Source organism: Pterocles gutturalis, unplaced genomic scaffold, assembly GCF_000699245.1.
Source record: "Pterocles gutturalis isolate BGI_N339 unplaced genomic scaffold, ASM69924v1 scaffold599, whole genome shotgun sequence".
Classification (NCBI taxonomy): Eukaryota; Metazoa; Chordata; class Aves; order Pterocliformes; family Pteroclidae; genus Pterocles; species Pterocles gutturalis.
In genome coordinates, this window is record NW_010135293.1 from 1 (window position 1) to 26,473 (window position 26,473).

Genomic DNA, 26,473 nt, shown 5'->3' on the forward strand with positions numbered 1-26,473 from the left:
GATGAAGGTTTGAAGTGATGCTGTCGGGATGCAGCAGGGACCCCAGCTCGGGTACCATAGTGGGGGCTGGAGGCAGCATCTTCTCCTTCATCCCTGACGAGCTCTGTCTGTCTGTCTGTCTGTGGGGCATCAGCACAGGTGAACAGTTAATGCATGGGCCTGGGTGCCGGTGACCTCTTAGTCTGACCTTAGGTCTGCCCTACAGCTGCAAGATCCAGTCTTCAGGGAAGCAAAACTCATCCAGAGGCGCTCAGCCCATCCTGCCCAGCTGTGGAGCAACCCTGCCACCGTGGAGCCAGCGCTCGTGCCTGGTGGGATGCTCCACAGACAACAACAAGCAGCGTGTGTGCGTGTGGTCCCTTTGCAAGATGGAACATGTCGCGGCATCACCACTGGATAAGCTTTTGGAACTCCTGGATTGTTCTTTAAGCAAGGGCAGGCTGCCTGGTGTGATTTTTGGGCGCACGTGTCCCCACTCCCTCTCCTGAGTGGTGCTTACACCCACCGACAGCTTGTGGGTCCCAAGAGCTGTGCCCCTGGGGATGTTCTTGAGCTCCAGGCAGGACCAGTCGCTCTGGACCAACCCAGCAGGGTGGATTTCGGAGCTGCAGGGAAGGAGCTTTAATCTTTGAAGCTACCCCTGAGCAGATGACTGACAAAGTGATGAACGGGAGGGTGCCCCTGCCTGAAAAAGCCTTGTCCGAGGGCTACGCGCGGCTGCGGTACAGGGACACATCTCTGCTCATCTGGCAGCAGCAGCAGCAGAAGCTGGAGTCGGCTCCTCCCAACACGTACCTGAGCCGGAGTCGGAGCATGTGGTACTCGCAGTACGGCAACGAAGCCATCCTGGTGCGGGACAAAAACAAGCTGGATGTCTCCAGGGACACGGGGCAGTCCAAGTTCTGTGCTATTATGTAATTTTAGTGGCTTTGCATCAGAAATCCACACGTGGAGACAAACCGGACTCGCATCAAGCTGGGGGTGATGGGTTTGCACCATCCTCAGACAGACCCGTGGCTAAAGCAGTGTGCGTGGGACAGGCCAGGAGGGCTGTCTGGAGTTTGTTTTTGCTGTTGGTAGCATCAGATTTTGCATGTCATTGAGCGTGTATAACGAAAACAGTCTCACTCGGGAACTCACGAGCCTGTGTTTGCTGTCTAGCATCCCAGCAGGGTCCACGTTGGACCACGTGTCGCTTGTATGTGGCTTGTGTACCGCGAGAAACACCCGCTGTCACCTGGGAACATCCCCAGCAGGCACTTGGACCTGCCAGTCCTTAGGCGTTGCCAAAGCTCTGTGGATGCTGGTGGGAGAGAGGCAGGCACAGGTCCATTTCCATCAAGGCTAAGATTTTAGGAAAGCGATCTGCAAAACTACCCAGCCATTACGTGTCTGCTTGCCCTGTCTGCCTTTAATTACTGCCCTGGAATTGGTCTCCTACAGCCCGGGGGAATGTGTCACCAGGTGAGCCGCTTGGAAGGGAGGGACAAGCCCAGGAGGGCAACAGGAAGCAAGCTCCTGTAAATACACACATCTCCTGCTACGGGACATAAGGAAACTCCAACACACTACATACCTGCCCCCAGAGATCGGTTGCAGGAGAAAAGTCTGCTGAAGTTTGCTTTGCATTTACGCTTTAATGCATGCGGTAGCTTGGAAGGGTTGATCTTCTAATTGGGGTTGGATAGTAGATTTGGTGCATACATTTTAAAAGTTGTGCCTGGGAGTGTTTGATGGATTTTAGGAGGGAAAAATACTACAACTGCACTTCTTGGAACAGAGACTGCTTTCAGGTTGTTTCTATTAGAGCTGAATTGCTCTGGGCAAGATCAAGCTGAGAAACCCACCCCAGCGAGCACCTAAACCTTTATTAAAAACAAAGCAGTACCACTTCCCAGGGTGCTGATTACATGCCCACGGTTCAGTATTTAACATTGGGCTTAAGTCACAGGCTCCCTTTGTCCTGCCTAGGATGTCCTGCAGCCCTGGGTGCCTAATCCAGCAGCGCCTGGGCATAGGCTTAACCCCAAGCAGATCAGTATTTGATGTTGACTTCAATATGGATTATTTACCGGCCTAAAATTAGGCACAGTCATTACTTCTATTTATTTAAAACCTCTTTTGCATTTTTCAAGCACTTTATTTGTTTTTTTAATATGGCAAAGAGGCTTCTCCCCCGCCTCTCCTGTATGGGTTGAATGCTACAACACACACTCGAGTTTCCTGAACTCAGTGTGCTGAGCAGAACATACCTGTTTTCACACGAGATCCTAGAGGTTTGATGTACTCAGCGCTGGTCCGTAGCATGTGAATTCACTGCAAACCCTAGGCAGCTCATCTGTTCCTATTTATGCATGTGTTGATGTTTGGTGTGTGCTCATAAAACTAAACCTGCTGCTGGACCTCAGTGCTTCGCAGACCTGTGCATTGCTCTGCTCTCAAATAGTCCTCTTCATCTTCCCAGGACTAGCTCTGGATGGGAAATATTTTGCTGAATAAATGTTTTTCAACTAGGGAAAAAGCATTCAACAGGATTCACAAAACCAGCGAGATTCAGCAAGCTGCGGGCAGCAGCAGTGCTCCTGTACCAAGGGTGCTGTTGAGAGCAGAGCATTGCCTGGGATGCGTGACTCACCCAGGGCTCCAATGATTATTAAAGAGGTGATTATATACAGAAACAGGCAGGAGGCTGGTCTGAGAGCTGCCTTGGAAACTGCAGGTGGAAGGGGCCTGGAGAGGCAGGAGAGGGGGGTTCAGAGCCTTTCCAGCAGCCCAGGGGAACATGCGAACTCTGGGAGTTTAAGGAACAGCACATGCTCAACACCAGCTGTTCATTTTCTTTACTTTTCTTATAGAAAAAACTTTATTTTTTTTTAATTTCAGTAAGAAAGTTGATAATTTTGGGGTATAATCAGTCTCTTTTTGTTTATGTGGCTGGTAAACCAAAATTCAGTTATTTAAAGAGTGTTAATTGAACTATACAAGAATAAAAACTAAAGTACGTGCATAAATTCTTCCAGGATTGAGGCTGGACATGACAGGAAGAGTGTGACTTGTTCTTCCATCTCTGTGAATGTGACTGTATTATTTTCCGTATCTGTGTGTCCCGATTAGTCACAGCAGGTTTGTGGAGTGGCTGCTATGAGCAAGCGTATCTGTAAGCCAGTTGTGTAGTGGTGATGCACTTGTTTAAAATGCCTCTTTGATAAAGTGCATTAAAATGATTTGAATGCATCATCGCGAGCAGCTGTTTTTCTTCTGCATGTTAATCACTCCGGCACATTAGAGGATTACAGCTGTTATCACTCCCAATCCCCACCCAGGCAGAAGAGGGAAAGCTGTTCTTCCCAGCTGAGAATTACCTTCGTTACTGGTGGGGCTGTGGATGACCTCCCGCTCCCCCATCACACCACCGCACCTGTGAAGCATGGCCGTGGCTGGAGGAGGCTCCTCCAGGTTCCCAAGCCCAACAGCCCTCAGTAAGTCTTGGTGCATTCAGGGATGAGGACAGCCTCTGGATGGCACACATGCAATAACCTCTATCAATACAGATACTGGCGTGATCTGAACCTCAACTGTGTTCCACCTGTCCTCAACCTCCTCCTCCAAGTCTGCAAGACGCCCCCAGAAATAACTCACTAGGAAATGCTAAAGAAAACATCCTCCTGGGGGGCAGCTGCCTCACAGATTTTGAGGGTAGGCTGAGCAAACATTTCCTTTGGGGATAGTATTGGTACAATACACAGCTACACAAAGCAAAGCATGTTTGCTGACACCTTAGAGAGCGTGGCTTTCAAACCCAGTGAGCAGGAACAGGGTTAGAGAAACATTAACCCTCAGAAACCTGGCTGGTGTAACCCTTCTTTCTTTATAAATAAACCATCAGGCATGAAGGGGAGAAAGCTAACAGCAAACCAACCTGAACCCTATCCAGGGACTAAAATAGATTTTGGCCAGCACACAGTAATGCCAAGACTCTGCTGTGAATGTGACCAGCCCCTCTGGGCCCCCCCTTTCCCAACAGTGTCTCCTGCGTCCCAGTCACCCTGGGCTCGCTGACCCTCAGGACCAGTGGGTGCAGAGCTGGCTGGTGGAGCTGGTGCTGCTGTGGGAGTCCCTCTGGTTCCTTCAGGTGTTGGTGGCTTGAAAGCAGGCAGCATTACACCTGGGTGAAATTCTCATGTCTTCTTTTTCAGCTGAACTTACCTCCATCAGATGCAATTTTCACATAAACTAAGACCCCTTCAGACTGCAGGCTTCTAGGAAGAGTATGAGTCCTTCCTTGGCTGCCCTGGCGCATTAAAGCCGCCTGAGTGTTCCCCTCACCAACAGAAAGGTGTATTTAGAACATGTCTACGCCAGGTACTGAGCTGTGATTCAGAGACCCCAGGCCAAGCTGGCAGTGCCCCAGACTTGCCCCCTGCTCTGCAGGCAGTTGACCCGTTAGTGTGGCACTATCAGTGCTAACAGCTGGACTTGCAAAATTATTTCAAGACTCGTGGTACTAGGACTCTTCATATATTTGTCTGTCTCAGCAATGCTGCTTAACTGACTGCTCGATCAAAGCCTTACACATTTTCAACTGGAGCAAGTGCAACACCTGAAAAGAGAGATGAGGAAAGGGAGAGGAGAGGGGAAAACATGGGATCAAACTGCACACACAAAACAATTTTTCTTTTTATTATGAAAACAAAACAAATGCCCCAGGACCAGAGTCCAAGATTACCAGTAACATCAAAGATTACTTTCTAACTTTTTTAAAAATTCTGTTGTGTTTGAGGCCAGCAATTCGCAATAAACAAGCTAAACTACTTACATTGACTCATTTCTTTTCAGTAACTGACATTTACAGGAATATACTAGAAATGGCACTAAAAAGTTTTAAGAAAAAGAGTTACGGTAGATTTGCATGCACATCATACAGAAAAGTAACATTTTTTTTAAATATTAAAAAAAACCCCAAAACCAAAACAAAAATAAACAACAAATCTTTCTGGATTGGTTATGCCAGTATCAGGGGTAAGTTCTAAGTGGCCTGTGTCAAATCTTAGCTGGTGGTTTATTTTTTAAAAATGACATTAAAAAAGATATGCAAATACCATTTCTTTAAAAAAAAAAAAACACTCATTGTTTTACAAGCAAGATAATGCTGCTAGTGTAATGAATCCTCGCCCTAAATTTATCTTCAACAATGCAGAGCCTGCCCACAGTTAGCCCTAGTGGTAACTGCTCATGTTTGAGAATATACACCTTTTTAAAATCCAGTACTAAAAAGGTTGTGTTTTTTGTCATGCCCCGATCCCTTCCCCCTAGCTCCAACCCCAACTTTAAAAAACATCATTCCTTTCAAAACAAGGAAAAAATTAAAAACCGGTCTAAGAGTCCCCAAAACAGAGAAAGAACTAGATTAGGTAACGGCAGTCTGCTTCTACCACACAGAGAACATGGAAAGAGACCTCACGGGGTAACTAATTTGTATATTTACACACACGCGCTTGTGTGTGGGTGGGTGGGTGCGCGCATGTATTACACACACTCACCACCAACAGTTAACAGTCCTGAAATATCAGTTCTACAGTTACAAACCCTGTCGGTAGGAAAGTTTAAAATCACATCAATACAAAACTGAAAGGATTTTGTATAGACAACATTTGGTTAGCAGAAAACTGTCGTACGCAACAGATTCCTTTACTAGATGGATCAGGGCCTGAGCCCCCGGGATGCAGATCTCCCTCTGGTCCCACTGAGCCTACATCTGATGGTGTGCCAAGAAACAGGCTGACCTTACAATCAGATAGAGTTTATCAAAGTTTTTAAAGGTGCAGTAATGCTGGTTGATTGATAACAGTTCTGGTCAGATATTGTTTTGTCAAAACAGGAATTTGTCAGAAAAAACAGTTTCAATAAAACTATTTGTGTGTATGCATACATACGAAATCATACTGATTTCAGTGAAGCTTCCCCTGGAAAACAAAGTTAAACTTTGTTTGTTCAAGAAAAATTATACCATAAAAATTTCAATCTTTTTTTATTCTTAAGTTTAAAAAATGTTATTTCAAATGTTATGTTTGATCATTTAAGTCATTTCATGACATCTCTACTGACATGTCATGCAATACAAACTCGGTTAAATAAATGCTCTATTGTTTCTGTTTCCAACTCATTAAGCGCTGCTGCTACTTACTATGGACTGAAAACATTTCTTCTTTCCTGGAGACACTCTGATCTGGAGGTACAAGAGGCACCACTACTGACATGCCAGGAGACAATGAGCACTACAAACAATATGAAAACGAAAAAGTGTAAGAACAACACTTTGAAATGAGGAGTCACCAATTTCTTCCCTGAAATGAAGGTCATGCCAGAATGGGTTTCTCCTGTGAACCACTGTTTCACAGGGAACACCGTACTTTCCACGAAAACAGTTTCCCACTAAACAGTAGTCCAAGTCGTGGCTGTGTATATCAAAGATATGCAGGTGGTTCTTCATATTCCGTGGTGGGTTTGGTTGCTTGTTTTCCTTGCAAATCCCCAAGCTAGGCCAGGTTTGCCAACTAAAATAGGAATCCTCCTCCAGCGCTGCGGACAGTCTCAGGCCAGGCCCCTTTCCATCACTTCACGACCCTTTGGCTCCAGCTTTTCCACTGGTTTCGGTGGGACAGACCTACGTGTCCTAGAGGAATGGTCAGTGGGGTTGCCCCTGATGCTGGAGGATGGTGGCATGCTGCAGGGCCAGGTCCCCGGGCTCTGTGATGCTGGCGAGAGCGGCTGCTGGGCAGGCTGCTATTGCCTCCAACACCGGCTGCGGTTTGTCCTCCACAGGAACGACGACCACATTGTATCAGCGGCACAGCTCAGGTTAATGCACACGGGAAAAAGTGTCAAGCAGGGGAAACTGGGAGCTTGCTTATCCAGGCTGTCATGCTATTGAATTGGTTGCAATTATTTTAATTAAAATACAAGTTGATTTTGAAAATGCAAGTCTCAGACAACAGATGAAACCCAACCCCATTAAAAAGACCTAAGCACTTAGTTAGGTGTATATTACATTTCCTCAGTCCATTCTGCAAATATATTACTAAGAATCTGTCTAGGCAAAGATTTTTTTAAGGGCAGAGTTTAAAAAACATAGGAACTAAAACCAACTCCACTGTTACTGGAAAAGAAAAACAATGAATTTCAGTAAGCATCACCCTAGCTCATCCACTTTCAAATACTATGCACAACTATCTGCAAAGACTTGAGAGCCTCCTACCAACAGGCCAAGCACCCTGGTGCTGAGCAACTCAGAGGAGGAACTCAGTGCCTCACAGCAACACAGCATCGTGCTCTCAGCCCTTAGCAAAAAATGGGAATCCTGTTCTACTGCAAACTGTGGAGAGCGTGTTATTGTCACTACACAGATAAGACATGGACAGAGGCACGTCAGCTGTACGAGATGCGCATCGGAACACTCTGAAACGCTGATCTTTGAAAGATACATTTTAAAGACAGATGCATAAGTGTCTAGCTAATCAAACCTCAGCCGATGGGCAGTCAGTGACTGGCAGCTGAGTGTGGATGCAGCTAGAAAAGCAAACCACAGAGTGCTAACAACAGGCTGGCCCTGCGCTCACCCGGCTTCCCAACCAAGGGACATCACCCAGACACCGCACGTGCCAGCACGCAGCCTCTGGCAAACCACTCATGAGACCGCAGCAGGGTGAATTATAGGGCTACCCCACAGGAGAGACAGCCTTAGGGGCTGCTGCTGGGAGAGGGAAAGGCGTAACTTTCTGTTAAACTCTGTAAATTTTTTCTTTACAATAAAAAGTTAAGAATTTAAAATAAATTTCTGCCCCTCAGATTACAAACTTTATATAATTATAGAACTGGTGTTTTCCTAAAATTGGATTATAAAAGAAAAAAATACTCTTCTAAAAAAAATGAGAGGGGGGGAAAGACCTCTAGAAATATTACAAAGAAAATAATAATATGCTGCATCAAGAAATTGTATCTACCTGTATATCTCCAAAATCTGTACAAAACAGGAGGCTGGGGTGAAAAGATAAAGAAGAGAGAAAACAAAAAATGAACACACCAAACATGACAGAGCACCAGACACAACAGACTGGACTGTAGCACCTGTAGGTATAAAGTCCACTGGATTTAAATAAAGTCTCAGATTTTTATTTGCTTTGTTGTTGTTGTTGTGTTTTAATCTGGTTCAAACCACATTAAAAGTCTGCATTTCTGCTGGTCTGCATAATGCAGCTTTGCTTTTGTTATTTTTTTTTAGTAAGTTTTAAATGACCAATGGTGTTTAATAAATAAAGTATATATACATGAAATTAGGGACAGTGAAAACAGAATGTATTGCAGCAGTGCAGGTCAAAACATTAAGCTGGACTAAAAAAAATTGCAAGCCTTAAAAAATTGTCTTTTTTGTCTTCCTCTCCTCTTTTTTTCCTTTTACTGAGGTAAGCATTTCAGTGTCTGGAAACCTGCACCCTGCATGACACAGAAGTAGCATTCCCTTTCTAGGAGCTCACTACTGAAACAGTAAGGAGGAAAAAAAAACAAAACAAAACAAGCACACACAACATCCCTCTCCAATTCCTCTGCCAGCTCAGCCTCAGCTGGTGCTCAAGTGCTCCTTTATTTTAAGCCCAGACTGAGGTGCTTGTCATGGAGAAAGTACTTAAGCATGTGTCTAATAATGAGCACACGACTTGCCCTGGTCACTCTGCAGGGATCACTCTGAGGTCCAGCTGAGAAGTTTCAGCCAAAAACTGTTTTCAATTAAATGAAAACTTCACAGAGAGTGTCAATTTCCTGGAAATTATCTATTTGATGTTAAAAATAACATTCCCAAGAAACTCAGTGTCCCTTGCTCTGTTCTTCCCAACATACCCCCAGGAAAAATGCAATTTCTGAGTGGAAAAACAAGAAACACAACCACTTCTATTGCTCATGTGCTTAAAGTTAAGTTCATGCTTAAATACCTTCCTGAGCAGGTGCCTATGCCTCTACCAAGATTTAAAAAAAAGCATGTTAGCAATCCACAGTACATGAGATTTTTTTGTTGTTTTTATGTAAAAAGATCCGACATTTTCATCACGCTGTAGACTTCGAGATTAAGAATACTAGTGCTAATAACAAATACACCAACTAGTTCAAAAGCTAACATCTTCCAGATACAGTACCATTTTACAGAAATTTCTTTAATTTTTTTTTTTTTTTTTTTTTTACGTTGCAGGAGCCAGGCAGGCTTATTAAAAGAGAACATTCTGGGGAGAGGGACGGGGTGGGAGGGAAATGTACTACAAACCTTAGAGAACTTTCTATTTATCTCCTGCTAAGAGTTCAAAGTTCTTCCATTTTCAACCAATCTTCTTAAAATAAAATGTATTTTAGAGACTTTATGCAAAGGGAACTATTTGTCATAAAGTCTACTCACACACACACACGCAAAGATCTTTGACCTACTAAAAAAGCACTCCCCCAAAAAATGGAAGATACCTTTTGTAACACTGAATTAAAAAATAAAATAAAAGAGTCAGAGAAAGAGAGAGGGGGGGAAAAAAAAACTGACCACCATGGAACAAGAGCAGTATATTAAGTAGAGAAACAAACACTGCAGAGCATCGGTGAGGGTGATGTCCATTTTGTGTTTTGTGTTTAAGGGTCCGTAACTCATTCTGAATCGCTGCTGTCTGAACTGGAACCACTGGAGCTGCTGCTCCCGGACTCGGAGGAGCTGCTGCTGCTGAGCCGGGAAGGGCCTCCGGAGGGAGCCGAGCCAGATTTCTCTGCGGGGAAGAAGGCAACGATGTGGTTACTTGCAAGGAACTGAAACAGAGAAAATTTTCCCACAGCCTTCATCCTCCATGGCTTCCTTCACAACTTCGTTTTGCCTGGGCAGCTTATTTACCCACAGAGAAGAGGATCCTCCTCCCTCTGAAGGATGAATTGCCTCCAGGACACCTCAGATTTACAACCCAGGAGAGCTTCCACCTGGACAGGGACGAAAGCAGCCCTGACACAGTAGCTCAGCGCCCAGCAGTAACGCACTCTGCCCCAACACTAGTGACCAAATGAAGGAACTGTCACAGAGATGAAGCCAACACCACAAGGCAGCAGTTTTGCCTCAGCAAGGAAGTCCATCTACACGCACAACTTCATGGGCATTTTTAGCACAGTAAGACCAAAGCCATTACCTTTCTTTGCAGGTTTCTTGTTGTTGTTTAGCTGCCCACTGACGTCCTGTAACCGTTTTTCTAGTTCTTTCTTCTTTTCCTGAGCTAACTCTTCTTTTGACTTTGCTGCTTGTTTTTTTCCACTTGCAGCTGTGGAGGAGGAACGCACAATTTCTGAAACTGCATGGTTGCAAGCCAAAAAGACTGGACATCACTATTTTACAGGGCATGTAAATCTGTGCAACCACTCTTGCTAAGATCAAGTGATTACACAGCAACTACATATCCCAGATAGAAGACAACACGTGAAGTTGTCTAGACCATCCAATCACCATCATCCTGTAACATGCACTTTTTAAGACAGACCTTTTGGAAAGTACTTTAGAAGACAGAAATAGCCATGTAATAACCTTGTAGTTACAGGTTACTTACCAGCCAGTTATATGGTCAATAGTTACACATTTGTAATTACAGAATTGTTACATGGGTTTTCTGCCCTGTAAAATAAATTGTCCCATTAAAGATTGTCAGAAGTAAGCATCCGCCATTAAAACTAAAGATACCTCACACAAGAATCTGTGTTTTATGTTGCTTTAAATACAAAACAAAACAAAAAGGACAAATCAAAAACCAACTGTAGCAAAGGCTGGCAGACAACAGGAAGGTAGATGCATCGGTTAGGATGGAAACGATGAGAAGTACCAGCAATATTCATACCTCTGAGGAGAAGAAATATCCCTCCAAAGAAGTAATTGAAGACAGGTGTTGGCCAGTATCAGAAGCACAAAACAGGGGCCAGATATTTCACCCAATCCAGCAAGGAAATACCTACATTTCTGTGTGCTGTTTTAAAGCAATAATTTTTAAAAAATAAATCTGGAAAGCACAGCCCTAAGAAGGTGTGCCCCTGAATACTGATCATCGGAACAGACAACAGACAGCCCCAGACTCCAGCTGGGGTGAGACATGCCAGCCTGCCAGCCCAGAGCGTACCAGTCTCAGAGGAGTGGATGGACGGGCACCTGAGGTTACCTGTGCTACTCTACACCTTGGTTCCAAAACAAAAGGATGCTTCTTGTTCCTAAGCACTCTGGAAATTCTTTTTCTGAGCTATTCCAGGGGGTGGGAATCAAAGCAGTGTATTAAAAAGCAAGAGGAAGGGCCAAAGTCTCAGCTTTGCTTAGGCCTGCCTGAAAAATCTCGCAGTGAAGAAACGGAGGTGCTCTGCAAGAGGTGTGAGTAGCTATTGTGTTATACTCTTAACAGGACAATTCCTCCTTAACCGGCAAACAGATGGACAGAGCCAGGACCACTTCAGGTAAGTGATCCTATTGCTATTCAGCTGGAGCTAAACTCTCAAGGGGCCACAACAATTTGCTCTCTGTGGATGAGGCACAGAGAAAAGCCTGTCCCATACTGAACCGTACACTCAGCAGCTCATTAACATTAATCCTCTGATCTGATAGAGACTGAGGGCAATATGGTGATCAGGCCATTTAGGAAGAGCAGTTTTGGGGTGAATATACAACTCAGACACTTACACCCAGAATCCACAAGTTGCCCAGGTAACTTCGTGCAAGTTATTTATTCCCTTGGTATTTTGGATCCCAACCATTCTTTTTGTTTCCTTCCTAATTAGATGCTAAACTATTCAGGATAAGAAACTGATCCTTCCAGATGTGTGCACTTAATACCTAACACAATGAGACTGAAACCTTTATAGTGCCTTCTAGATTCGAGATAAGTAATAAAGGTATCACACGCATCTTGCAGAGGAACACAATAGTCCTCCAGGTCTCCACAGCATAACATCAGGAGAAGAAAGAAGAGAAAAAATAGAAAGTTTCTGTATGCTTTCTTGGGAATCTCTAAAAATCCCTGTTATCACATACCCAACAGCTGGATAAGAGAATCCCAACATACGTGCCCTGACTCCAAAGCTGAGCCCAAGAGCTGGTGGGGGGAACGTATATCCCAGGAGGTAACTTACAAAATGGTTTCCTTTGTTTTTTCTGTAAACAAGATTTCACGTATCTCTCCAGTTCTCGTAAAGTTGTGGGCTTCAATGTTTCAAAATCTATTTCTATCTCGTCGGGATTGGAGTCTCTGAGGGAAGGTTCCCGTGACTGGATGATGTGCACCACCCTGCCTAGCTTCTCCCCAGGCAGGCGGTTGATGTCCAAGCTGAGTTGTCGTTTCTCATCATAGGTCATGGGCAGACCTTCCTCCTCCTCATCTGAATCGTAGGTTGCAGATGCCTGTTTGCCTCCTTTCTTGGGCTGCCTGGGGGGGGGTTGGCAAGCATGGAAACATTCATGGGTATATAGAAGCAATGAACTCTTTTTCTAACCCCCCTCACAACAAACATCCCAATGCTCTTGGCTTTGAACCTCTAGCCAAATGACTTGAACAGCACCACAACTTCTGAAAAAGTTCAGAAATCTGAGATCAGATGTTCTACTATTATATTTTAGCCCTGTGAGGCATGACAACAAGCCCATGTAGCAGCAGGGGGCCAGCAGTGAAATGGCACGTTCTTGCTGCCTGCACAAAAGGCAAATAGCAAAACCTTATCTGAGAGTGATCAGGCAGGGATTCTAAGAGTTGGACAGTGCAAATATGATGGTTCCACTGCCAAATCTGACTTAAAGACTCCCTGGAGATGTCTGGGAAGGGGGACACTATCCAACAGCAAATTAACTGCTCTGACAACCGAGCTTTACCAGGAATTCAATGGGGACAGGAGAACTGGGCTGGAAGCTCTTGACATTCCCCTTAAGGCAACTTGCAGAAGGCTCTCACCTGTTAGCTGTGGTTGTGCTGTTTGCTTTCTTAGCTGGGGCTTTTTTCTGTTGGGTTTGTTTTGGGGGTTGAGCTACCTTGGGTTTCTTCTCCTCCTCAGCTTTTACTTTGTGCTTTTCTTTTTCCTTCTCTTTATCTTTCTTTTTCTTCTCTTTTTCCTTCTTCTCTTTTTTTTTCTTTGGTTTGTTCACTGGCGCTTGTGACAACGCAGCTAGCTGCTCGTGGACGGCCTTTAGCTGGGGGAGAACAGTGAAAAAATAAATCAGACTTCAAAGCAAGATAACCGATGCCTCCACATACACTTCATCTACATCCCCACATGTAAGTATATCCCAAAGTCAGCGATCAAGCAGTCTAGTGATTGAACGCAGGAGACTTTGCTTGATTTGAAGTTCTTAAAAAAATGCAGTGCAAGAATGCAGAAGTTGACTCAGATTAAAAACATCATTCTTGTTTTACAGGGGCAGATAAAAATTAAGCTTAATAGCTCCACCTAGAGTGCTGACAACCTGGCCTCTGGAATCTTGGGTTCACTTCTTGGCTCTCCTACTACCTTGATTTGAGACACCAGAAAAGCTATTTTATTAGTGCTTCCTTGTATTACGGTAGCACACGTAAGCACTGTAGCATCTGGCTCTGTATGTCTGCATAATAACAAAGCCGTGGCTCAACTGTCTCCAACCACAACCGTCAGAACAACTCACTTCTACAGAACAGGGTTCAGGGGGACAATATCCCACAGGAGGCTTGTGACAGATTTTGTTATGCCTGAGATATCACACAAAATGAGGGTCTCTGTTCTTCCCAAATCCCTAGCATTGTCTGCACCTTCATTCATACTCTGGGATCCCAGAAGGAAGAACATCAACACGAAGAATGGCTAATTCAAAGAAAATTAACATCACACGAAACATGCACTTATTTCGTATCTGAGCATTTCTCCCCTTTAGCTAGCAGAAGGAGAGATTGCTTTGCTACATCCCAGCCTAGATGGGATTTTTAAGAACAAAATTAAACCTTCCTCCTGCTATGCCCTTTCTACCACATAGACACAGACACACAGCTTCGCTATTGCAGTACCTGCTCCTGGAGCTCTGCTAGCCGAGTTGCTCGCTCTTCTTCCGAGTCTGAGCTATCTGAGTCAGAAGAGCTCTCCTCACTGCTGTGACTGCTCTCTGTGCTTTTGCTCACCACTGGAGCTGTTGGTGGAGGCGGAGGTGGGGCTTCTGCAGGCTCATCAGGCATCTTTGCAAACCTCATCTCAAAGACATCCTACAAAAAGAGGGGAAAAACTGGTGACAAAAGGAGCCTCAGCCACAAAGACCTCACTCTGGCCTTTTAAACACACCAGACACCCCACCACAGGTCACGGTCTTACTGCACTACACAAGGTATGTACAAGTAAATAATAACGTACAGGTGGGCATACATACTCTGTAAGCCCAAGAAAACCCTCCCAGTCACCAACGACTGTAACATTTTAGGAGTGGAAGGTGGCATAGGGCCATGCCACGTTAAGAGCACAACAGTTCTACAGCAGAGAACGTGTCTCTTTGCAAGAACCAGAGGAATCACTGACTCCCCTTTTTGGTGCCAAGAGCAGATCCATGCTTGGATCTCTGAATCGACACCTTATAGCTGAAATAAATGTACTTTGGAAAAGACATTTGCCAACACCTTTACCTGGAGCTTCCTGGCCATGGCTACCACTTCGTGGTCTGGAGGATTGTACTTGTAACAATTAGAGAACATTAACCGAATATCTGCTGCAAAACCTTGTGCATCCTGGTATTCTCGACTGTCCATTTTTTTCTGCAAACAAACAAGCCAAAGGGAAGGGGGAGAAAAAGCTGTAAGCAAAAGGCATTTGTAGCAACTGCATGGAGGACATGTACGCCTTGGAGACAGCTCAGAACAGCCTCAAAAATCACATTTGTCTAAGAGAACAGTGGTTTGATCTGTCTTATTGGTTCTTAAATAACATTCAGAGCTCCTGCTTTTTAAAACAAGCAAGCAAACAAACAGCAGACAACCAAAGAAGTGTATATTGCTCCTTAACAGTTTAAACACTTGAAGATTCTAAATGTGGGTTGTCTTCTTTTTCTAAGTAGGACTGTACAAATTTATCAGGGTCCACATTCTATTAGAAAACAGAGCCATTTAGAAAAAGGGTTTGCTGGATCAGAAACTAATGTAAACAAGGGTCATGGACAGGAAGGGCAAGAAACAAAACAACCAAGCTGTAATTACAGGAGTCCCTGAAGTGTGTATTTCTACATGCTGCTTGAGTATTTTTGCCCTGAGAATCTGAAAGGGCGGAAAAGATCATAACCGACTTTGATCTCCTGCTAACACAGGGCATGAATTCTGCTTGGTGATTCCTACAGCAACACAGGCATTTACAGTCATACAACACCTACTCTTGATTTAGAAGTCCAACTGAAAGAGAATGGATACAGAATTCACCCTTTACGAACCTATTCCTAACGCTATTTCCTAGTGTAGTGAGGATAAGTATGAGAAAATAAGAGAAAGGAACAAGGTGCAAGTATTTATTTTTCAGCTCTCACTTTCATCTGTTTCTTTTCCTGATTCAGACTGAATGACTTGGGTTTAGAGGACAGTTTATAGCATTCCTAGAACTTAATTAATTATATGCATATATTACTACTATGTATAAAACCTTAGCTCCAAATACTCCTAACAAAAAAGAGGCTATTGCTAGATTTCATTTGCATTTAAAAGACCTAGGTTTAAAGACATCTTCTATTTGCCAAGCGGTTGCAGGCCTCCCTTTTGTATGTCTTGTGCTCAAACATGACGGGGAAGAAACATCCCCTGTCCGAGCAGAAAGCAAGGGCTGCTCAGGGTCTGTAACCCATGCTGGAAGCTTTGACACCTTGACTGATGGATTCTCATTTGTCTGACAGAAGCTACTGACCTGTCACAGCTGTACAGCAAACCTTTTAACTACCTTGAAACACTGCAGTGACTCCTAAACTGGTTTTTGTTCCGAATAGGGCAGAATTTCACCTCCAGGGATGCCGCTTCGGAGGGACCTGTACACAGGGTGGCGATATTCCTGCAGCCTTACTTCCTGCTCTGCTGCAGCCAGACATCTGTCAAACTTCTGTCAGGAGACCTCATTCTCCTGGTGAATAAACCAGGAGAAAGCCTCTGAGCCACAGCACAAACACAGAAAGGGAAATAGGTTTGTGCTTCTCCTGTCTGAAGGAGAGCGGGTCTTGTTTGAAAAGCGTCTCAGGTCAATTCCAAAGCAAAACATATGTTGAAACGAAAGGCCCCATTTATTTTAAAATATTTCTTACTGCATGAAAGGCCTTTTTGATGCACTTATATTTGTTTGGCACACTCAGACACCGATTACCACCTACGAAACACATTCCAGTGTCTGAGGCTTTGCTTTCATCCAAACCCAACAGTTTTCTAGCCCAACAGTTTTAATCTGTGGATTTTTGTTTTGCTTTCTTGTAAAGAATAAGTAACTTAACAAAAGAAAAAAAAATTGGTGGGCTGGAATATCTTCGGTTAGAAATTCACTTTGAGAGATCCACCTGCTTAAAAAAAAGTTATTCCATTTACAATTGGAAATCAGGAGTCACAGACAGCAGGCCTGGCAGAGGTGCTGGGAGGCCAGCTAGTCCATTCTCTGCCCCATGCAGTATCTACCCACAGCATCTCATTTTCCCCTCAGCAATCAATTGTTTAATATTCTTTAATGTTCAGAAATTTATTTCCTAATGTCTGATGTGTCTCTTGCTCTAAGGTAAGCCTTGTCCTGGCCACAGAGGATGCAGAGAACTTTGTTCCCTCACTTCCTGCAGCAACCTTTTACATGTTTGAACATCTAACATGTCCCCTTTCCATTTTCTCCTCTCTGAGACTAAACTGGACATCAACATGACCTCAAAGCACATGCCTTGGACATGGCATCTGGGCAGGCAGTGACAAAGGTCACGGCCACACAGATCCAGCAACTTCAGCAGAGAAAACCCCATCTCTACCAGCTAATGACGACTCAGCCCAACTTCTGGGGGCCTAACAGCATCTTACAGAAACCACCTCAACAAGAGCAGCTGCTTTGTGAAGCTGTGTTTGTACTCTAAAATAGGCACAACTAAAGAAATCTTTAAAAAATCCCCCAAAGAATGTCTCCTCACCCTCAAGACCCCCAGAAAGCTTTCATCCTTTTCTCTCTTTACTCCAGGCAGTTCTGCTCTTTCTCCCTCTATGACTGTCAAAGAATTGAGGTGGAGATGAGCTCACCAATCCTGTCCCTTCAGCTCTTCCCACTCTGTCGTAGCTCCTGCATGGCACTCCAGCACTCCCCTCTGCTCCTGGCTGCAAGCTCAGCTGTAGCCCCTCCACCTCTCACCTGCCACCAGCACGGTCACAACAGCCAACCTGCCTCCTCCAGCATGCACACAGAGAAGACAACCTCCAAATCCATCTGAAGCACACCTCTGCTGGGTGCACAGCCTGAAAAAAGTGCTCCGGGACATGAATTATATTCTCTGAAGGAAATGAAACCTCATATAACTGGAGAACCGAAGTGACAAGCAACCAGGCACTGGGGAGGCTATTATAGCTGCAGCGATGCTTATGTTTTACTTTCTCACATAATTCCTTCAAGATTAGTTTGAGGGCCATTAGTTGTGCTGCTTTACCACAGCCATTGTCACTTATGCAGAATTAAATCTAAAATCTTTCAGAGCCACAGAGGAAGAAGCCCTGACACTGGAGAATGAGACTGCAAACACCACATTTCTGTTCCATGCAGCTGATGTATTATAGACTGTATCACAGAGAAGTCATGCTACGATCTACAGGCCAAGAGCAATGACAATAAAAACACTCCATAAAAAACCAATACCAGACAGCACTTCAAACAAGTTTATTAAGAAAAATACTACCACGTGGAAAGACAAATCCAGAGTCTTTACATGCAAAAGACTCCAGTGGAGACCAGTTTTCTGTCCTACACTAGTCTCCAGTTTTCTGTCCTACTGTAAGGTACAGAGGGAGACTACCACCTGCACTTGCATCAGAAGTGCAATCAGAGATGGACACTTGTTAAAGTTAGGACTATAAAGAGATTTAAGTGTGAAGAAGTCACCAACCCAAGAAACCACAGTTTTGCACCTGGATTTTGCAGAATACAGCACAGAATCTCTTGCAATAAGGAGTCACCTACCCAGACGTGGAAATGCCAGCTTTGACAGAGGCAGGATTTCACTCTCACCATCTCTAATCTTACTGCATTCACCCAGGGCTTCATCTACCAGGCTGCAGGTGTCTCTGGAGACCCACAGCATCCCTAGGAAGTTAAGGGAACGTGACTAAGCTGAGAATAGGTCTGAAAGGACTGGGTTTACCAGCAGTCCCACTAAAGTCAGTGCAGTAACTGAATGAGTTTGTCTAGGATGTAATCACCTAATGACTTGTGTTCGCAAGACTAGCAGAGAAAAAGCTACCAATAACACTTCGTCATTCTAATGTGACAACAGAAAGAACATCTGCACTCAAAAATATGCTTCTTCTCATCTCAGTCACTTCTGCGAATCAGACACACTTTGAAATTCCTTTAAAGCTACTGGTCAGATTATACTCTTAGAACAGATTTTGACATGCAGCCTATCATAAGCACCAGCAAATATAACTGTATGCACAGTAAACAGAGTGTCATATATGAAGGTTCCTGATGCCACTTAAGTGCTGCACCTCTGGTCTGACTTACAGAACACCACCAAAAACCCCATTTGCAACCTGTTCCTTCTCTCAGCCCACACACCGGCATAATTTAAACAATGTACAAGGATTAAGTAGGCTTTTCAGCGCTGGGCATCCAAAATCAGCAGGATGGAAAATGCACTGCAGTACCAAAACTGAGGGGATCTTCTTCCTTCCTCATCCACGCTCAAGAGCAAGAAAAAATGTAAACTTAGGCAAGGAAACACTGGGCCCTTCCTCTATCAGCAGAACATTAAAGTCAGGTAGCCTGCTTTGCAGATTAACATGTTCAACCTGGACATTTCTCCTGCTTTTACCAATGTATTTCAGACTCCCTCTTCTTGCCTGCAACTCAAAAATATTGCAGCTGTAGTAAGAACCCTTGCAGCATCATGGCTGAATGGCACAGCACATCAGAGCATGACACACTGCTTCCAGGTACTGCACAGGATTAGCCAAGGAACATGAAAAGAATCATAAATGCAGCTCCCCTTTTGTCACCTGGGCATTTAGACACCCCAGGCATCGGCTCAGATGGTAGAAAAACACTTCTGGCATGCTAATGAAAGCCAGCAGATATACCTTAACTTCCTGCATATGGAAGAAAGTCTCACCTCCGCCAACACTGATGCCAGTGGCCTGCTGACAAGCAGAAGACGAGAACTAGAAAAAACACACAGCTTTGCTCCATGGATATTTAGGAGGGATTCCGAGAAAATTCCTATAGTCTACTGGGAAAAACACCTTTAATATGGGACCATGCTAAGCTAAGCTCTTGAAGATTCAAGCACGAACCACACAAGCATCATGGTATTTCCTCTCCTCCCTGAGTACCAGGCGATCATCACATTCCGGCTGGAATTGCTCAGCGTAAGCCTATCTGGACCACACATCATGGCAACAACTAGGCAGGCAGCAGCTTCTGGAAATGGGATACTATTAATTGAATCCTACAAAATACAGCACCTCTTCTTCTCAGAGTGCAACACAATCCCAAGGACACAAGCTTAAATAGCTGGACTATCCACAAAGAGGAGAGGATGCCATCATACAGTCTGCTTTGCAGGGCAGAAAAAACAGATGTGCCAGGTTACGGGGAAAAAAGGAGAGGGGAAGGAAACAAAAAATAAAAATATCCAGATGATATCCAAACAGGTTCAGTTTTCCACCCTTGCCCCTTCCCCCTCCCCCAGAAGGAGCCAGTCCTCTGCAACCAGAGGGCTGTGACACCCTGCCAAAGAGGTGGTAAATGTGGACATACTTTAACAGTACTGAGATCCATAGGGTGTTTGATAATATCATGATAGTCATGTAATTCCAAGGCCTCTGCATCAACAGGCTTGTAAAAGGGCCATGCATAGGCTGCGTGCTTCTTCGAGAGCATCTCCTTGAGAATGCTGTCACAGTACTTGAGGTGCTCAGAGAGTTTGCCCTTCTTCCCTGCGTGCTGTGGGACCTCTCCATCTTCAAGGTCTTTCTTTGGTGGTTTGATGGGCCGGCCGCCGCTCTCCCGTCGAGCGATGATTTTGGCCTGCTTAGGGTCTGAGAGGGGCGTGGGTGACTCGCTTCGGCTGGCAGTGATCGCAGAGGTGGTGGGGGTTGTCGTGTCTGCTTTCCGCTTCACTCCCTTTTTCTGAAACAGCAGATGGACAGGCCTTATGAGTACATGCCCAGCTCTCGTGCTACGCTAGCAGAAACCTAGCACAATTCACCCTTATTTTTGAGATCTGCCTGTCCCCTGACAGAAAATACAATTACTTCACTGGGATAAATGGAACTTGTGACTAGAGGCTTCAACGTACAATTCAGTAACTACAACACGATGTATTCCTAAGTCATCTGAGCCACAGTAACCAACCATTTGCACGTCTACAACCCAACCCCAAAGATGATGCAAAAAGTGTTAGCTCTATGTATTTCACTGAGATTTAAACTAAGAACTCTTACCTCATGTTTGCCAAAGGAAAGGAGTGCGCCCAGTCGATTACTGCAGCTCAGCTGATGCATCGTGACTTAGTAAGTGTCAGTAACTTAACCACATGTCTGAGTCCCCAGTGGCAGGATCAGGCTATAAGTTCTGAACCAAAGCATATTAATCACCAAAGACCCGTGAGCCCTCACTCCCTTGTATTTAGTGGGTGTGCTAAGGTAGATTGCTTATTATGGACAAGAGCAAGAATTTAATGATTTTCCTTAAGCAAATAAAACCTCTCTCACATAAATTCAAACTGTGACTGTCCAGTCAGCTCTCTCGTGCTCCTATGAAGGACTTACTTCTCTGAAGAGAGAGAAAGAAGAAAAGTTCCTTAGGGAAATCTTAAGTAAATCCCAAGCATGATTAATTTTGCAGTATGTATTGGCAAACTCACTTCTGGGTTCATCATTGAGTTTTAAAATTAAGTGTGAGACAGGCTTCTGAGAAGGACAGCTTAGCCGCAAGAAGATCTGACTTACAATTTCTGTAGTAATTCCCAAGCTATAGGGTTAAATACACAAAACAATTCTGTGGCTCTGCTGGTCCATGCAACCTCACATCACAGAACACCAATACTGTTGCAGTTCATTTCCCAGTTCAGAAAAAAACCCCAGCTTTCTACAAGCTGTGCTTTCATCATTTCCAAAGCAATACACAGCTTGCTAGGAAAATTCCAATTATTTAGAGCAGTGTTTTCATTTACCCATAAATTAACATAGTAAATAGCGAAACACCAATGGCAACTCCCAGAAGATTACTCAGTAAGGAAGACTGAACTAATGCACCCAAAACCCGCAGGCAACATCAGTCTCCTCCAACTGGAGTGACAGGATTGCCTTGAACTGGTTTATGGCAGAGAGGAACATTCCTAGTGCTGGAGTCTGCAAACTTTAAAGGAATAGACCCAGTGAAATCAGGGGGTCGGTTACAGAGGGAAGAGATGCTTTGGGCTATATGGTGCAAAATGGGGGGAATTTTCAACTGCCTTCTGGTTCATGAAGCATCAGCACTGGCTAAGGCTAGAGTCAGATGAGAGCTTGTAACTGAGTTGGAGTAATGACAGTTGACATCACCTCAGCTGGGGTGTGGTAAAACTGGCAAAACTCTTCTCAAGCCTTTCAAACTTGACAGCAAGCGCTTGTCTAAGCAGACCCCAAAGGGACAACGATGGCCAAAGAGGCAGGGAGTCAAATGCAAAGAGAAGAAATGTACATAACCAGCAGTGAGGGGATGAAAACAAAGCACTGCTTAGCAATATTGCCTTCTGAAGAGGAAGGGGTTGAGTTCTCCATTTACCTTGACTACCGGTGGCGTAGGAGGCACCACGGGCATTATCGGAGCAGCAGGCGGAGGGGGAGCAGCGGCAGGAGGGGCAGTGACAGGCGGGACATTAGCAGTGATGGTTGGCACAGGGGTGGCAGCAATGACGGGCGTCTGAGACACAGCTGGTGGAACATTCTGGAACGGGGTCGGCGGGGAGACGGAAGACACGGCCACTGCTTGCTGTGCTCCTTTCAAACAACAAAGTGAAAACGCACTGATGGTTACAAGTGTCAACAAGACATTGTGAACAAAGTGACACTGGACTGTGCAATCATGGGCTTGGCAAAAGACTCCCAGTCCAGGGCCACAAGAAGAGCACAAAGGACACAGTGTGGTTTGTTGGTGCTGTTACCCAGGGGTTAACAAAAAATGAGGAATCACTGACCTAAGTTGTCATACCAGGCCAGCCACATGCAAGCAAAACATTTCAAGCTTTGCACATGGATTGTGTTGCTCTGGGACAGTCTTCTCCCCTCTCATCCTCTCAGAGGTACCCTGTGCTCAGCAAAAGAGCAGGAGCTCAAGGAGATGAAACAGAGGGACGTGGCTCTTTTGGACAGCTGCGGTTGTGCACAAAACTCAATCTGGGAATGTTTTTAATATGCGTGACAAATGGGAACAACTCCTCCCCTCTTGCCTGTGAAACACCCAAGAGTCCAAAGCACTTCAGATTTGCCCCAGACCGGGTTAATACCTGCACTCTGTGTGCCCGCTGACGGCTTACGGCCTTTGCCTTTAGGAACTGGGGGTAGTAATTCAACTTCTTCCTGAGGCATCTGGGCCACCTTCTGCAGAAATATCTTCTCCAGGGCTTGGGCCATGAGGACAATGTCATCTGTGGGCTGCAGAAAGAAGAATACAAACCCATGCTATATCATCCACTTATTAGAAGCAGAGAGGTTCAAGATCAGGCTTTGAAATACTCAATGACACTGCCCTTCAAATAAATGATGGTATCCAAGCTCAGACAGCAAACAGACTAGCGCTTCTCCCTCTTTGCATGCTACCCTGCTCCTCTTCTATTCTGGGCTATCATGTAATAATTACAGCCTCTAAGTACGCTGCATTCAGCGAGTTATCAGGACTTCCAGTAAGAGACTGATAACTAGCATTCTGTGCACCAGCGTGGAAGCAGCAAACTGGAACAGATGAGCTGTCCTCCTCTGCTTGCCAGCAGGTCCAAGAGAAGACTGTAAACACATACTCTGTGGCTCAAACTAATTAATTTGTTTATTTCAGCTTGTTCTCCAGTATGGGTCAACGATGACAAACCATTGTAGAAAACATAATACAAAGAATACAGGCTTTTAACAACTTAACAAAAACGCAAAGAAGCCAAACTCAAAATAAAAAACAATCTAAAGGTGTGCAAGTACGGAAGAGACACAGGCATAGAACAGAGTTGTACTTCCTGCACTTCCCTCTGCTGCTAAGGAGACTATTTACTGCTAGACAGCCAGTGTAACACATAGCACTAATAACCCCACGTAACACCTGCAAAGCACTGCACAAACTTAAGCTCATCTTAAAGAATTCCTAACTGGAAATAAAAGGAGTTAAAAACCTCCCACATAACCCCGAAACAAAACTCTACCTATAATTAAAAGGCACATTTGCCATTTTAACTAGTCTGGGGGAAGAAAGACGCAACACAAAGACAGCTTTGTGCATTTCAAGCACTGTGGTTGCAATTAGTGGCATTTCAAATCCTTGCAAGGAGGGCCCGGAGCACAGCAGAGCTGGCTCTGTTCAAAACCTGCACTATGACTGTTGTAGGTGGGTCTTTTCTAGGCAGGGCCCCAGCCAAAGGCTTGTCTGGGCTCTTTACCTTGTTATAAATGTAACAATTTGTAAACATGGTGTTGAAATCCTGCATACATTCACTGGCACTCCAGTAATAGTTATGTTCCAGGCGCTTCTTGATCGTCCCCATGTCCATGGGGTTTTTTATTATTTTGTGATAATCCTGTTGAAGAAACAGGAAAGATGTTACACCTCCTGATATGCAGAAAGAGCACTGTTCTCTCTAGTCCCAGATTTCTCCTCGTTATCCCTCCCAAAAAACACATCCCCAAATTTTTGTGCAGATATCATCTTTCCTTTCATTTATTTTCTAATTTGTAGCCTTTTAGTCTATCATTATTACGAATTTGATTACAAAGCACCAGAACTCCTTCCACAACCACCAACCTTCCACAACTACCCCCAAGTACAAGCCCAAACACACACACAAACAGCTCCTTGGACGTTACAGCTGGACTAGGAAGGCAGTAAGCGTAGGATGTGGAGGAAAACATGCTTTGAGCAGTTCTCCCTAGAAGCTGTTTGCAGTCTTGGTGCCCCTTGCAAGGCCATAGGTGCCATTTTGCATTGTGCTGCAGAGTGGAAGGGTACTGCACTCCACAGCTAGACTGACACTGCAGCGATGCGCTTCATGCTCGCCTGGAACTAGAATTTGGGGCAGCAGGGTCAGCGCTTTAGCAGGGTGTTCAGTGTAACAGCAAACTGGCTGCAATTTGGGAAACAGCATTTCCGCCTCCCTTTTTAAAAGACTGCCTCTGGCACTTACATAAATTTATCAGTGCCAGCACTGGCTAAGACTGTGCTAAAAGTTTCAGTCTCTCTTTTAAGGGCATTTCAGTTCTTAAAAGGTTTCCACATGTTAACCCAGTTCCTCTCTGGGCTGGTCTCAAGCATCTGTAGAGGCTGTGATTAGCCTGGAGACACACTCTAGACGTGCAAGGTTATATGCTGTAATTTTCTCATTTCAGAGAAGAGCAGCAAGCCCTTTCATTGCACGCACACATGAAGCCACGTACAGCCCAATCCCCAAGTATGACTTGAGACACCGGTACTTCCAGGCAAGGCATGCTAGTGCAGAAAAGGGTAAATGCAACTGTTCTGTTATTTCTGATTCCAGTACAGCATTTGAAAATATCTAGCTTTGAACAATCCTTGGTAATTAGCTTCTCCTGTCTTCCTCAACACTGAAGTCAGCAGTGAATCCAGGAAGGCTTATCAGAAACGCAAGTTACATGGAGCCCAGTGCTAAATGCTCAGAAGAGCATGGGCTTCAAGACTCTCTCAAATTGGACAGAAGTGGGACAAGAGGTGAAGACACATAAAAGTAACCAGAGGAAAACCACAAACAAAGCAGTGCTTCAGTTGCTCTAAAACAGCTTGCTTGTGTGCTCTTCTCTTCCCTCACTAAGTGTGTAGTAGCTTTCTTATTCAGAGACCTGCACCTCTGCAGCTCTGAAAGGCATCACCTTCTAATTCAGCAATTCTAAGAGCATTCAAGGAACGCCCCAAAAGCAACCTAACCGTTCTGATCCAGTGATCAGAAAACTGATCTCACTAACACAAAAGCTTTCCAAGAGCAGAATACCAACCAAGAGATGCTAGATACGTACCGGCAAGTTCAATTTAATTGCATCAACAGGTTGGTAGAAAGGCCAAGCAAACTGATGCTTCCACAAGGTCTTTACCACAACATTTTGCATATATTGCAATTGGTTGGTCTTCCGGCCAGGCTTATTAGGATTAGTGACCTCCGGAGGTGGCGGATTCACAGGGCCCTGAGGAGCCTGGATTGCCGATGTGACTGTCGACATTTTCCTGCTCTTGCTCTCACTCGCTGTCACAGCAGCAGCAACTGGGAGATTTTCTTTCTTCCTTTAAGGTCCCTGAATGGGACTGACATCCCATTTCCAGGGTGCAACCATACAACCTAGAACAAATGAGATGAAGAAGACAACGTGTAAATACAGACACCAACCTGAAGTAGGCATGTTCAATCAAGAGAAGTGTCTTAACTTGGGCTTTTTACCCCATATGCTTCATTTCCTTTTAACACACTATCTTGATGATGGACACAGTTTAAGACCCAAGAAACAGTGTAACAGCAATTCTCAAATTCAAAGCCTGCAGAGAGCCAGTAAGCTTCACAGGACTAATTCTTGCCGTATTTGGCTCAGAGAGCATCTTTGTGCAAAGAAAACACAAGGGGTAGCATAAGAATACAGTTAGGTAACACAGGATGTAATGCAGAGACTCCCACAAATGTGCTGATCCAAGCTAGTAAATCCATAGCTTGCAGCCCCATGTAAATTTAACTGCACCGTCTCTAGACCCATGCTCGCTGGCACTTAGTCAGCTTACAAGTCTCTCACTGGTGCAATGGTTAGTTTAAAATCCCAATCAAGAGCTGACTACAGCTGTCAGAGGACCTCAATGCAGAGAAATTAAAGAAGGGTCAGCGAAAAGTGCTGTGAACAGTTGTGAAAGAAAGGTGTCACCAGAAACATCCTAACCTGAAGTCATCTGCACTTTGAATCTCATAAATGTCTTACTATGTCCCTTACTATGCCTACCCGACTGGGCCCTCAGTTTCTCAAGACACAGGCTCAATATAAATAATAACCAATACTATACTTACATCCCA

At 44.6% G+C, this 26,473-nt stretch overlaps 1 protein-coding gene across 1 annotated transcript; it reads right to left on the bottom strand.

The window, feature by feature from the left end:
- Positions 1–9,675: 9,675 nt before the first annotated feature.
- Positions 9,676–25,759, bottom strand: BRD3 (bromodomain containing 3). Its single transcript, XM_010081817.1, has 11 exons — positions 25,443–25,759; positions 23,858–23,995; positions 22,724–22,871; positions 22,003–22,217; positions 19,993–20,364; positions 14,664–14,792; positions 14,061–14,252; positions 12,981–13,216; positions 12,169–12,461; positions 10,200–10,328; positions 9,676–9,791 (listed from the first exon to the last, which is right to left on the bottom strand). Exons 1-11 carry the CDS (start codon positions 25,641–25,643, stop codon positions 9,676–9,678), a joined length of 2,169 nt encoding a protein of 722 aa, XP_010080119.1. The 5' UTR covers positions 25,644–25,759.
- Positions 25,760–26,473: the final 714 nt, after the last annotated feature.

What these genes read in the sequence shown, in the direction of transcription:
- BRD3 (XM_010081817.1), bottom strand. Translation starts at nt 25,643, where the DNA reads ATGTCGACAGTCACATCGGCAATCCAGGCTCCTCAGGGCCCTGTGAAT. An exon ending in TGGATCTCAGTACTGTTAAA is followed by an intron (nt 14,793 to 19,992) that starts GTATGTCCACAT and finishes GTTTGTTTGCAG; the next exon opens with AAAAAAATGGACAGTCGAGA. An exon ending in AAAACAAAGGAAACCATTTT is followed by an intron (nt 10,329 to 12,168) that starts GTAAGTTACCTC and finishes CCTCCTCCACAG; the next exon opens with CTGCAAGTGGAAAAAAACAA.